General features: G+C 34.1%; 2 protein-coding genes across 4 annotated transcripts; both read left to right on the top strand.

Moving 5' to 3' along the window:
* Window positions 1-2363: 2363 nt before the first annotated feature.
* On the top strand, window positions 2364-9478 carry LOC105328816 (uncharacterized). The gene is made up of 4 exons (XM_020067434.3): window positions 2364-2800; window positions 6882-7025; window positions 7236-7367; window positions 8841-9478. The coding sequence occupies exons 1-4, from the start codon at window positions 2635-2637 to the stop codon at window positions 9266-9268; spliced, it is 870 nt and encodes a 289-aa protein (XP_019922993.3). The 5' UTR covers window positions 2364-2634; the 3' UTR covers window positions 9269-9478.
* A 191-nt stretch (window positions 9479-9669) lies between these two features.
* Window positions 9670-13046, top strand: LOC109618819 (uncharacterized). Of its 3 annotated transcripts, none has more exons than XM_020067438.3 (4): window positions 9670-10118; window positions 10989-11067; window positions 11955-12291; window positions 12575-13046. In XM_020067438.3, exons 1-4 carry the CDS (start codon window positions 10104-10106, stop codon window positions 12810-12812), a joined length of 669 nt encoding a protein of 222 aa, XP_019922997.3. In that variant the 5' UTR covers window positions 9670-10103; the 3' UTR covers window positions 12813-13046. The 3 variants fall into 3 exon arrangements, with proteins under 3 accessions (XP_019922997.3, XP_019922994.3, XP_019922995.3); XM_020067435.3 differs by lacking the exon at window positions 9670-10118 and adding an exon at window positions 10383-10713; XM_020067436.3 differs by lacking the exon at window positions 9670-10118 and adding an exon at window positions 10388-10662.
* Window positions 13047-14420: the final 1374 nt, after the last annotated feature.

Genomic DNA, 14420 nt, shown 5'->3' with positions numbered 1-14420 from the left:
TCAACGTAGTTTAGCATAAATTATCCTTATGGGAAATAAAATATAAATTGCAAAAATTAAGAGCTAATTCTTCAAATCTGAGTTATTACGGAAATAATAATAAAGGAAAGGCGTGTTTCAATCAGTTTAATAGCTTCGGGTTCGGCATCCGGTAAAATGGGTAGGCAAGACTTGACCTGGGCAAAACGAAAGATTAGCAGTTATTAATTTGCCAATCTCATTAAAATTTCAGGATATTTGATGGACCAGTATATTTGTATTCGCTGTAAATATTGCTGCAAAATAATGCGTATTTGGAATTGACGATTGCCGATCTGCCCCGGCTTTTATTTTGCCACGGCCCGGGTTTGCATACCCATTTTACCAAGACTCGTATTCCATACTTCTAAAACGAGGTTCTTTGCTTAAAGCAGCCATGACATTATACGAAAAAGGGTCGATCTGACTATGATGAATTTGCTTGTTGTGCAACAGTTCGCGTATGAAGGGAAATTTTTGAAACATGCAAAATATATTGATGCCGATTTTGTGAAGTAAATTGAGGCTAAATATTTCAATGCGTTGACAGTTTTCACACATGACGTTGGTGTTAGCTTGTTCTGATTTTCGTTTCGTTTTCATTATTTATGCTTTGTAACCTGGGAACTATTGTCTGTATTTCGTGATTTTTACGTATCAAATCAAACAGAGACTTCGGTAAATCAAACAGTTAACTGTTTACCTGCGCAAATTAAGCAAAATCTGATGTATCAAAAAAGTACTGAAATACAATTCATTCTATCGGTAATTCGGCATTATCTTTTGCGTAATGGTAGATTAATGCAATAGGTTTTGTTGAGATGCTCGGCATTTTCTCGAGTTTATTCAGTTTAAATAGAGTTTGATATCGCTGACGGAAATATGTAGGTATATACATGTATATAGATATATATGATTCATTTCGAAAAAATAAATTGTGTTCTTTATTTGTTATAGTGCATGTTTCTTGTGTTTAATTGTTTACAATTTACTAACCATATTTGAGTGTTAAGCTTCGAATTATAAGCAAGATACAGAGATTTGCTCACAATTCTATGTTTGTACACAGATCTTAAAAACTAAAGATTAAAAAAGTAAAAAAAAAAATGTCAATATTTATTAAGAAAATTTTCAAAGTCTGTTCTTCCAGAAACCAACTTTAACAACTTATTGTATTGTAAACTTAACCTTTTTTCGTCATTATTACTCCTACTGTACATGTGATCCTTGACTGTGTTTGTGTACATTTGTATAAACTGATTTTGAACCTCTGTTTTTTAACCTCTTGAGTGAATAAAATAATTGAAAATCTTAGGCCATTCTTTTTTCCATTTTAAATGCTGAATAGGAAATACCAAGTTAAAAATCTTAAGCTGAATGTAATAAACTCATGTGAACAAAATATGACTCAAACCTAGGCGAACTGTGAGCTCTGTATCTTGCTTATAATTCTACGATTGACGCTGAAATTTTGGTTGAACATTAGAAATTCTATATGAATTAGAGTATGTTAAATACTTGTACAAACAAAATAAAAGAATGATATTCTGTATATACCTACTCTCTGGGAGCCCCTCTTTATACAATAAATAATGTGAAATCTACATCAATTTTGATAATTTTTCAGACACGAGTAAATAAAAACGACATCTTTAACACAGTTTCCATAGTTCTGACACATTTCTGTTGCGGGAATAAAGTAATTATCGCTATTCCTAAGAAAATATCACAGCGGAAATTTATCCTGGTTTGTACGTGAAGTAAATAGCAGTCATTTAATTATAATGGAGAAGACAAATAAAATTTTTGAATGTTTTTAATTTGAGGAATTGAGCACACTGAGGTACGATTTTCTTCTTCACATCTATACAAGTAGGATTTTTTAAATAAAAAACAATAACTATTATATTTTTTTTTAAAAATACAATAATAAGTAAGTAGTTGATGAAAAAAATGTACCTATATGCTCTCATATATTTTGATCGCTTTACAAAGTTGGGGGGGGGGGGCAGAACGAAAATATAGGGAATTGGAAGTTAACAACTTAACAGTGTACCCCACCAAATGTTTAGTTTTATATCTTGCGTAGGATTTTCTTATTCTGGTAAAAAAAAATTGTATTTCATGAAGGTACAATGTCAAAGATTACGTGTATGCAAAAATAAGTGTAAAATTCGAATACTTGACAATATTTATTTTTTATTATTCTACCGAAGGACCATATGGCACAATATCTTTTGAACGCCCATTGTTGCTCAGGTGAGCGATGTGGCACCATGGGCCTCTTGTTTTTTGTCCTTGTCCCCAGATTGTGATCCCTTCCTGGTGTTTTTAATTCACACGCATGTCCTATATATTATCACACCCTCCATTGTACAACAAGTAAACCACACAAACTTAATACACACACTACGAGTTGTTCTCATCCTTGGAGTTTTTCTACCATAGTAAGGACGTCTCAGGCGTTGGAACAATCGTGAAAAATGATCCGATAGCGTGTATTCATTTTCCTGGTGTGTTAAATTTCAATGTTCGAGCATCACCACCAAGCCTATATGTAGTAAGGAAGCAGCCACTCTGCCTCGAGTAGTTCTCAAGTACCGTGTCAGGGGATGCATGAATCGGCCTTTCCATACGAGAACTCCGGTGCATCTATTTACGAGAGATAAAAAGATAGAATGCACAACAATGTGGCGGACATTTTCTATTGTGTGTGTTTGTTACCTTGTTCGAGTCAGCCTGAACCAAACAACGACGAAGAGTCAAGATGAGAGTGGACAAGGTATCTACCTTCGTTGTTTGTTGTTAGAGTATAAAATAAGCCCGTTTAGTTGTTTGTTGTTAGAGCTTTCAATATAAGAGTAACTATTCTGTTGACAAAAAGTGTAAATGGTGACTTACAATTATTGTAACAAATGCGGACTGTAAAATCTCCGCAGAACTCTCATCTTCACAGATTTTTTTTTATCGTAGAGATAATTAGTTAGGCCCTTTACAGATTGTGAAAACTAATGAAATTTTACTGATCGTAAACAAATGGCCTGTAAATTAAAATTTTGTTATACAATTGAACTTTACATATTGTAAACTATTTGTCTTTACAAATCGTGTCAACTCAACTTTTGGATTTTACTTGTTGAAAACAACTAGAACTATCCCTTCATGCGCGGATCCATAAATTTTCCCGGGGGGGGGGGGGGGGGGGGGGTCCCAGGGACTGTTGGCATGGGGGGGGGGGGGGGGGGTTCCGAGGCCTACATGTATTTTCGATAAATTGTCTATGTAAATCGAATAAGTTTGAAGTTTCCATGAGGGTCCGAACCCCCCATTTCTAGATTCCGACATTCCTTTGAACTGAGACATTTACAGGTAATTCTAAATTTATTTGGATGTTTCACAATTGAACGTAACGTTAAAACAGATTGTTAGTGACTATTGGACATAACGTTTACAGATTGTTTGTGACTATTAAACATAACGTAAACAAATTGTAAGTGACTATTGAACGTAACGATAACAGATTGTGAGTGACTATTGGACATAACGATAACAGATTGTGAGTGACTATTGGACATAACGATAACAGATTGTGAGTGACTATTGGACATAACGATAACAGATTGTGAGTGACTATTGGACATAACGATAACAGATTGTTAGTGACTATTGGACATAACGATAACAGATTGTTAGTGACTATTGGACATAACGATAACAGATTGTTAGTGACTATTGGACATAACGATAACAGATTGTTAGTGACTATTGGACATAACGATAACAGATTGTGAGTGACTATTGGACATAACGATAACAGATTGTGAGTGACTATTGAACATAACGTAAACAAATTGTTAGTGACTATTGAACATAACGTAAACAAATTGTTAGTGACTATTGGACATAACGATAACAGATTGTTAGTGACTATTGGACATAACGATAACAGATTGTTAGTGACTATTGGACATAACGATAACAGATTGTTAGTGACTATTAAACATAACGTAAACAAATTGTTAGTGACTATTGGACATAACGTAAACAGATTGTTAGTGACTATTGAACATAACGTAAACAGATTGTTAGTGACTATTGGACATAACGATAACAGATTCTTAGTGACTATTGAACATAACGTAAACAGATTGTAAGTGACTATTGGACATAACGATAACAGATTGTTAGTGACTATTGGACATAACGATAACAGATTGTTAGTGACTATTGGACATAACGTAAACAGATTGTTAGTGACTATTAAACATAACGTAAACAAATTGTAAGTGACTATTGGACGTAACGTAAACAGATTGTTAGTGACTATTAAACATAACGTAAACAAATTGTAAGTGACTATTGAACGTAACGATAACAGATTGTTAGTGACTATTAAACATAACGTAAACAAATTGTAAGTGACTATTGAACATAACGATATCAGATTGTGAGTGACTATTGAACATAACGATAACAGATTGTTAGTGACTATTGGACATAACGATAACAGATTGTTTGTGACTATTGGACATAACGATAACAGATTGTTAGTGAATATTGGACATAACGTAAACAGATTGTTAGTGACTATTGGACATAACGATAACAGATTGGTAGTGACTATTGGACATAACGATAACAGATTGTTAGTGACTATTGGACATAACGTAAACAGATTGTTAGTGACTATTGGACATAACGATAACAGATTGTTAGTGACTATTGGACATAATGATAACAGATTGTTAGTGACTATTGGACATAACGATAACAGATTGTGAGTGACTATTGGACATAACGATAACAGATTGTTAGTGACTATTGGACATAGCGATAACAGATTGTTAGTGACTATTAAACATAACGTAAACAAATTGTAAGTGACTATTGAACGTAACGATAACAGATTGTAAGTGACTATTGGACATAACGATAACAGATTGTTAGTGACTATTGGTCATAACGTAAACAGATTGTTAGTGACTATTAAACATAACGTAAACAGATTGTTAGTGACTATTAAACATAACGTAAACAAATTGTAAGTGACTATTGAACATAACGATAACAGATTGTTAGTGACTATTGGACATAACGATAACAGATTGCTAGTGACTATTGGACATAACGTAAACAGATTGTTAGTGACTATTAAACATAACGTAAACAAATTGTAAGTGACTATTGAACATAACGATAACAGATTGTGAGTGACTATTGAACATAACGATAACAGATTGTTAGTGACTATTGGACATAACGATAACAGATTGTTAGTGACTATTGGACATAACGTAAACAGATTGTTAGTGACTATTAAACATAACGTAAACAAATTGTAAGTGACTATTGAACGTAACGATAACAGATTGTAAGTGACTATTGAACATAACGATAACAGATTGTTAGTGACTACTAATATAACGTTTACGGTTTGTTAGTGACTATTTAACATTACGTTTACGGATTGTTAGTGACTATTGAACATAACGTAAACAGATTGTTAGTAACTATTTAACATAACGTTTACGGATTGTTAGTGACTATCAAACATAACGATAACAGATTGTAATTGACTATTGAATATAACGTTTACGGATTGTTAGTAAATATTAAACATAACGTAAACAGATTGTTAGTGACTATTGAACATAACGTAAACAGATTGTTAGTGACTGTTGAACGTAACGATAACAGATTGTAAGTGACTATTGAACATAACGTTTACGGATTGTTAGTGACTACTAATATAACGTTTACGGTTTGTTAGTGACTATTTAACATAACGTTTATGGATTGTTAGTGACTATTAAAATAACGTTTACAGATTGTAAGTGACTATTGAACATAACGTTTACGGATTGTTAGTGAATATTAAACATTACGTTTGCGGATTGTTAGTGATTTTTGGGAGTTTATTTTAATTTAATTTAATTTTAATCAACTCTCCTATGCAGTTACTCAGACAAACCGAAAGTGAAACAGTGCTTGGACCTCATTCTTGTCGAAAAGTCCAAAAATTCATATTACAAGAATGTGCGTCATTCAAATTAGAAACAACATGAAATTGTCATGCAAAATAATATATCATGGATTTTAAAATGAATAAACATCGACAAAATCAACTCCCGTCAGTTCTTCAGTACTTTGATTTAACATGACGTTTACAGATTGTTAGTGAGTATTGAACAATAACGTGTACAGATTGTTAGTGACAATCAAAAATAACGTTTACAGATTGTTAGTGACTATTAAACAATAACGATAACAGATTGTAAGTGACTATTGAACGTAACGTTTACAGGTTGTTAGTAACTATTAAACAATAACGTTTACAGATTGTAAGTGACTATTAAACAATAACGTTTACAGATTGTTAGTGACTATAAAACAATAACGTGTACAGATTGTTAGTGACTATTGAACGTAACGATAACAGATTGTTAGACTATTAAACAATAACGTGTACAGATTGTTAGTGACTATTAAACATAACGTTTACAGATTGTTAGTGTCTATTAAACATAACGTTTACAGATTGTTGGTGACTATTAAACATAACGTTTATGATTTGTTAGTGACTATTAAACAATAACGTTTACAGATTGTTAGTGCCTATTAAACATAACGTTTACAAATTGTTAGTGACTATTGAACGTAACGTTTACAGATTGTTAGTGACAGGTCATTTGAAATTGGACACATTAACTGTATCACTTCTACACTTTTGACTTATTCTAGTACCTATTATCGTTTAGATACGCAATTTTAAGAAAATTTAACACTTACCAGATAGATATTCATTTTGAAAATCAGTGGCATTGATACATAATACATCTGGCGTATTTGATACTGATTTCCAGACATTTGTGGTGGGACTAGCCAGGCCAGAACAGTGGGCCTTAAGAAAGGAGGAACTGAAAGTCTACAGTGCAATCTGACCAGAACGGCGGGGCCAAACATCACCATCAAGTGGTATGCCGAAAACCAAAACAAGGCTAACATAGGTGAGTATTTGTTGTGTTTCACTGTAGATCTAAATGTTTTGCTGCTGTAGACACGCCTTTAATGAATGATAATGTCGTGTTTTTATATGTTTAGAAGATGGATTTATTGATCCAGTGTGAATATGTACGTGTAGTTTCAATTTAAAAGAGGGAAGTACAAAATCATGAACTATTTCATGAGTATGTTGGTAATTAAGCTTTGTATTTTAGACCTACACGTGAGTGGGGACACCCTCACCATAAGGAACGTATCAAAGACGTGTGTGGCTGCACTCTACCGTTGCGAGGTGTTCGTGTCCGGGAGCTCGGTGTGCAACCAAACATTCAACACAACCGTCCTAAGTACGACAGTCTCCACTAGAACATTCCTTGTTATGAACGATGATTAATTATTTTTGATCATTGTGAGAACTGATTGTAAAATTCCATGTTGATTTTAATGATAGAAAATGTTTTCTGTATATTTCTATGAATTGTTGAAGTACTTCAGCACAATAATTTCCAATACATCACGGTATGTTTAACGAAATTGTGCAACATCGTGTAGGATCCTAAGTACAATTTTGATATTGGGCTTTTCGATGATGGCAAAGTTATGCCGCCACTTGTAAGATAAATATATCGAATTGATTTCCAGATACACTGTATTTTTGGGAGTTGATTTTAATCAACTCTCCTATGCACTTACTCGGGCAAAGAGAAAGTGAAACAGTGTTTGGACCTAAGCACAAATCAATACCACTGACAACACTTAGTTCTTGAAAATAATCTATAAATTCGAAGCTATGTCTTCTGAAGCATTGTTTTTCTAGAAAACTTATTTATTAATACCATGAAAATAATAAGATTTTAAATTGTACAAACAGTTTAGATATTCTTTAAAGTCGTATGTATTCCTACGCTAGAGGTTAGTGTAGTCTCGTTCAACCAGACGTTTGGCTGTCTCCGTTAATATCCGACAAAACAGAGTCTCTTTTGCTTGTCGGAGATAAACGGAGACAGCCGAGCGTTTGGTTGAACAAGACAAGAGTTCAATCTTGCCTGGATCCATACAATTTCTCAGTAATTTTCGATTACTGATACTACTTGCCATGCAAAAACACATATCGTTGATTTTGAATAAATGATAATCGATAAAATCAACTCCCGTCAGTACTTCAGTACTTTGATTACAATATGTCGATAAAAATTATCATTATCACCAGGAAATCAATATTTTGTTGTTAACACGTGTTTTTTGGCACTGCCATCTGCTTTTCATAATTATATCTGACAGGTCGACATAACTATCTGAAAAGGCAACAAAATGATCTGTTAAGTCAATATAACTATCGGACAAGTGGTGGTATTCTCTTTTGAGAAAAGGACAGGCATAGCCTTAATTCAAAAGAGAATAAAGTGGTGGCAGAGCTATGCCATAATAGAAATGGTACACCATAGGAATCTCATAGTTCTAAATCAAAACAGTGATAGGATTGAATTCATCTAACACAATTACTTTTGATAATTGTATCTGGAATACTTAAAAAACAATGTCGGTAGTTTTTGTTTAAATTTCATAAACGGATATTGATAACTTGGTTCCATGTAAACGACTCAATGAACATAGTCACTGCACTATACATGTCAGAATGTTTTTAAACATCAACAGCTTATTCTTTTGCATTAATCCGGGGAAATATCGTTCCTTTACCCTTTAAAAACTTCATCATATCTATTTAAACGTAATATATTTTGTTTGATGTTAAAAGATTTCAATGAATAATTAGCATTTATATTTAAAAAACACAATCATGTACTTTTTTCATACTTCAGGCCCACCTGCTGTTTACATTTTTCCTGAAGATATAAATATTAAAACTGAGCTCCACGATGATCTTCTGGAAATTTTCCTGAGAAGGGGCGGTAAAAAATGGGAGATAGTGTGTTCAGTTGATGCTGACTCGCCGACGAATATCACGTGGTATGAACCATTACGTCACGGAATGGAAGACATGGTGATTGGCTATTTAGGGGAAAAAGGGAATAAAACTAAAATGACAGATGAGTTCTTAAAGTCAGGTGACAGCTATCGAACTGTACTTCATGGCAGAACTCTTGGTAATATTCTGTCGACCCGTGAGTTAGTGATGGGGATACAGGTCGGGGATGACAAAACCTACAATAGGACCTATACGTGTAGTGCAACCAATAAATATGGCACCGATTCCTGGAGTATAAAAATTATGCGGGACTATTCCTAGTCCGCTTGGTTTATGTCTTTAAGCCAGAAGAAATATCAGAATTTTGACTTGATGGGCACAAAAGACAAGCATATAGACACACGAGTCCTCAGGAAAGTAAAGTGATGTACATGTGCAGTTAGATATGGAAGAGAAAAGAACTTTGTTTGTCTTTGTTTGAAAGATGATGATCTGTAAACTTCTCTTTATAGAATAAATTTGATTTGGTTATATCTATAAATTATATAAAATTTAAGTGGAACAAGACGTGAATTGTGTTTGTTTGCAGGAGTGGTACTGGAGTGAGATTGCAGAGTCTAAGGTTCATGAAAATAGAGCAATGAATTGTTATCGGACATACTTTAAATATACTTCTTACATTCTATGAAAGGTTTCTAAAGAGTAAGTATCCTTTTAACAGTTAAATGTCTATGCATTTCTATTCAATTACTAACCATTAAATGTATATGTCAAATGTATATATATAGAGAGAGAGATTGCCATTACATTGAATATAATCTGCGAGTAATGTGTTACATTTCCAATCCATAGATTGGTGAATCGGGTGTGATGTCGAAGTGTATAGTTATGGAATAAAGATATAAAATCAGTTACAATCCATTTAACAAGAAAGAGAGCTTGAAGAGATTAATGGACTAAGGGAGACTAATTCATGTACGACTCCGCTCTGTTGAATGTCCCTCTCATGACGACGTTTTACTGTGAGCCGTAGATATGTATAGGTTTCCCTGTTAATAAGCCTATTAAAGTAAATCCAGATTTCAACAAAGGCATCGATTGTAATGCAGTCGATTTCCATGTTATGTTGAGCATTTAAGTTTCAAAATAAAATACAATGGAGGAGACCGGGGTAAGTTTTGTTTGTTTACTCGACTTTATTATCTTAATTATAATTTCTGTCATAGCTACATGTACTTGTAGATAAAGATGCTTGACTTTTATTATTGTCACTATTATGGATATCGCCTTCAATAGCAAACATTTTTTGCATTGTTGATAAAATAAAATTATTACGCTTAATGTCACTACAGATATTGCACACTGTCGTTTCCTTAAACAGGTAAGTCACGGTTACAAAATGACAAATTGTCAACAGTCATAATTCTCCTTCTGTGATTTGGTGGAAATCGAATCAATTCATTGGGTATGAATTTAGGCAGCCAACTATTAAATAGTCCAAAAAAGAGCTCTATTGAAGATCGAGACCACAATCCGGTTTTGCTGTCATTCGTTCTGAATTGTAGATCAGATCAGCAGAGAAATCCTTACAATTTATGTCATTAACGGTGAAACATTACCCATAAAAATCAATTATAACGCGGGCCATTTTTATTACGATGAGCGTAACGCCATGGATAAGATTGAACAGTCCGGAACAGGCCGGCCTAGATTCTGTGAATAGACTCGCACTGTCTGGGTACTTGTCTGTTAGTGCGTCTAGCCGGGTAAGCATCGACCCCGAATACACGGGCTGACGCGCAGCCAGACGAACTGTCAGTCCCGGGTCTGTTCCCGCGGCTTTTGTATAGAGCCCTGCATTAAATACATTACACTCATTACCGAGCCGTCAATAGAAAGCGTACCAATAGCTCGTGTGCCGGTGTATAAGTATTTTAAATGCACCGGGATTTAATATTTTAGTTTACATTAAGGATTTTTTTTTCACTTGGGATATATAAAATATGATTAAATAAGTATATAGGGTTTCTTTGTGTTTAAGGCTAATGATGTGTTGGATTACCCCCCGAAATCTTCACGCTCCGCTGACGAACGACAGAAAATGGAAGTGAAACGGCGAGGTAAATATGACCATTGTTTCAGTCATTTTGGGTTTCATTTTGATTTGAAATTCATGTTTAATACGTGAAACATATTCAGATTACCGATGTTAAAATTTTAGCTCATATTCAGTAGACTAAATATTTTAACTTTACTCAAGGTCTTTAATCTATAAGTGTACTGTTGAATGGGTAGATCATGTTTTGAACGTTGATAATCTTTGGAGTCCCACTGGAATAAACAGCATGTGTCAAGTGATTGACAATAGAGATAAAATTGATATGATTTTTAAAGAACATGGTTCATACATATTTCTGATGATCTTATACAAATGTATATAAATAATGTAGACGACCTTCACATACAGATCATTGGTAAATATGTTATGTGTTTCGTTCTATTTTACAGTGAATGCGATTTTACATATTTAATGTGAACATTTTAACATTCACGTATCAAAATAGATAAATTGAAAATCCACTCGAAATCTGTTATTGTATGATCTTTAGCCTTTTATGCTAAGTAAAATAATGTGTTTGCTAAATGTATATTGAGCACTTAAAATCTTTAAATAAAGTGTACATAATTCGATATGACGTTAGAACAAAGAATTTAAACTCAAATAAGCTAAACGTCGATCCAAACAGCTTATTCACTATATTTATTACAATGGTTTTCACTATTGTTCACATGCATCGAGCACTAAAATATTTCATCTCCCTCACAAGCTCAACGGTAAATAATAGACTGATCCCTGGGTCGCAGGTTCAAACCCTCCAGGAGACCAGGCTCTTGGGTGGTGCTGTCAAAATCAAGAAAACAGTGTTCATAGGGACGTGGTTTCTAATGCAACAGAGAAATTGATAAATGGAGTACAGCTTTTTCTTTAAGACGTATCTCGTTACAGAAACGGAACAGATAAGGAGAACATTCAGAGAAAACGCATCTTCAGATTTAACATTCAGACGCTCAAAAACACTACCCCCGCTGTCCTCCAAAAAAGATGTCACTGGCAAAATAGGAGCAAATTCAGACGGATTGAGCCCCTCTCTCCGAAAGTCAAGGGCCGGAAGTCCCGAGTACCCGTGTGTCATACAGCGGGTGAACCGCTCCCCCATCAAGATAGACGCCCTCCTCCGGAGCTCCGAACCTATCCCTCACTTTATCGACCGGCGGTCAAAGGAACCCCCCAATAAAACGTACAGGGCTAAGAGCATACAGGGATGGAAGAACGAAATCAAAAAGTATTTAACTTTTTTTATTTCCAAAATTTAGTCCCGGCTCGACGTTTAAATTCGCTTCTACTAGTCAAATATACTAGTTGTTCGTTCTTTTTAGAAAGGACGGTAATCTGCCTCTATTTGTTAAATCAAAAAAATCATTATGTGTATATATATAAAAGGGGGCTGGAAAAATCCTTTTTAAGCCCATATGCATATTTTAAATATTCATTCATTTCAATAATGATCTGTAGAGCGAGTTGTCTCGCTTGGACTAAAATTGCAACTGCATCATTATTTTTTTCAGGGTCGTTCCACAGAGACCCGCGTTCGCGCTCTCCTCGGACTGGGTGGCGCCCCCTGCCGACTGGGATGACAGGGACCATTACATCTACTCCCCCAGGGGTATGTTCTACACAAACACAAAGTACGTGCTCCACAAGGACTTCACAGTCAACCCGGAGTGGATCTCCGAAAAAATGACCGTGTCTGAATTCTCTCCGGTCTATCGCACATGCGCACTGCGATATGGCTGGTGCTCGTGATTATGGCTGACGGGACAGAAACAGTATTTTTGTCTGATTTTATTATCAAGTTTTATAATGTGCATGGACATATTCAAAAATGGCATGGAACGATTTAAGTGCTCTCACATTGTATTTATTTATGCCTTACTAAAGGTTCTCAAATGAGTCAACTTCTAAAGTTCAGGATTTCTAGAATGGATACCATTATATGTACATGATATCAATAATGTAAGCTTTGAACAAAAATTAAATTTTAAAAAAGAAACCGTTGCAATGCAAATCACTTATTTTAACAAGAATTTAGGCTACATCTGCGACTTCAAGTTGTTCATATCAACGATGTATCCACTGAAATATGAAGTTTCTTAAATCGAAGATATCTTTTAATTCCTTGACAATGATTTGACGTAACCTTTTAAAACATACTAATTAATGTTGTCAGCAGTCTCGGAGTGTAGACGCTTACAGCTGACAGACCAGAGACATAAATATGTCTCTGGTCAAACATTACAAACAAATATCCTAGACATGTTCTGTTTGATAGAAAGTTCTTACAGTTCTAACCAGAAATGTAGGACTGTGCATCATATAGCGTACAGCATTCCTTGAGTTCGATGCATTACATGTATGTTTATACTTCAAAGATGAAAATTTCATTGTATTCGAAAGCAACAGCTTTTTAACCAAATCTATAGGCGATTATGTTTTGTGTTGGTTTTTTTTTTTAAATCTAAGCTTTGAATTCACATTATTCAATGTTACGGAAAACAACATTTGAATATCATTACGTAATCTTTTGAATTGATAATTGATTTCTAGTATCTCCCTAACATTGCTAACTATCTTGTCGTTTAAATGTAAAGTTCTCTTTCATCCGTGTGAAGTCAACATGATTTCTCATAGAAATTAAATCAATTGGTACATGTACTAAAATACTTATGCTGGTTTCACATAATTAATATAATTTTATCAAATAGATAAGTTGAAATCACAAAACTCTCTAACTATTCTTATAAATTGAAATTAATTTCTGATAATTATGGTAAGTACATTGTATAGCTTAGTTGTAACAATTTTCGCATATCTTTTATTATTTGTTATCATTATTTTTACGATGAATTACGTAAGATTGTAAAACATTCTTTCGTAAAATATTAATTAAGGGATTCACAATGCACAAACAAACACATATTCAAGGACATGGTGATAATGTTTGGTCGTATTGTACCAAAAATAGAAAAACCGGGAACATTGCTGATGACATATGCTCCGGTCCTGCAAATTTCATTAATTAAAAACGACAATTTGACGTAATCAAACAAATTATAAATCTGCATAAAACAAATTCCCAGCAAAAAGTGCGTCAATGTCGTTGTAAAATTCCGAACCCGTCTTTGTAAGTAACGCGGAAGCGGATTGTTAATGGCTGTGGTTTTGCATAATTAATTAGAAATGAGATCTGTAGTTCATAAAAAAAAATGTTTAATTGCCGAGCATCATTAATCCGACATGTTGTGATGATGTTATTAGGACTACACGCTTGGGGGGAAGTGTCCTTGGCTGTGTACTTTATATCAGATGTATTATACACATGACGTACACAGTCATGTTCATATTTATATGTAT

The sequence above is a fragment of the Magallana gigas genome, chromosome 6 (assembly GCF_963853765.1).
Source record: "Magallana gigas chromosome 6, xbMagGiga1.1, whole genome shotgun sequence".
NCBI lineage: Eukaryota > Metazoa > Mollusca > Bivalvia > Ostreida > Ostreidae > Magallana > Magallana gigas.
The sequence above is the reverse complement of the archived record's forward strand: the minus strand, read 5'-3'. Positions and strand labels throughout refer to the sequence as shown.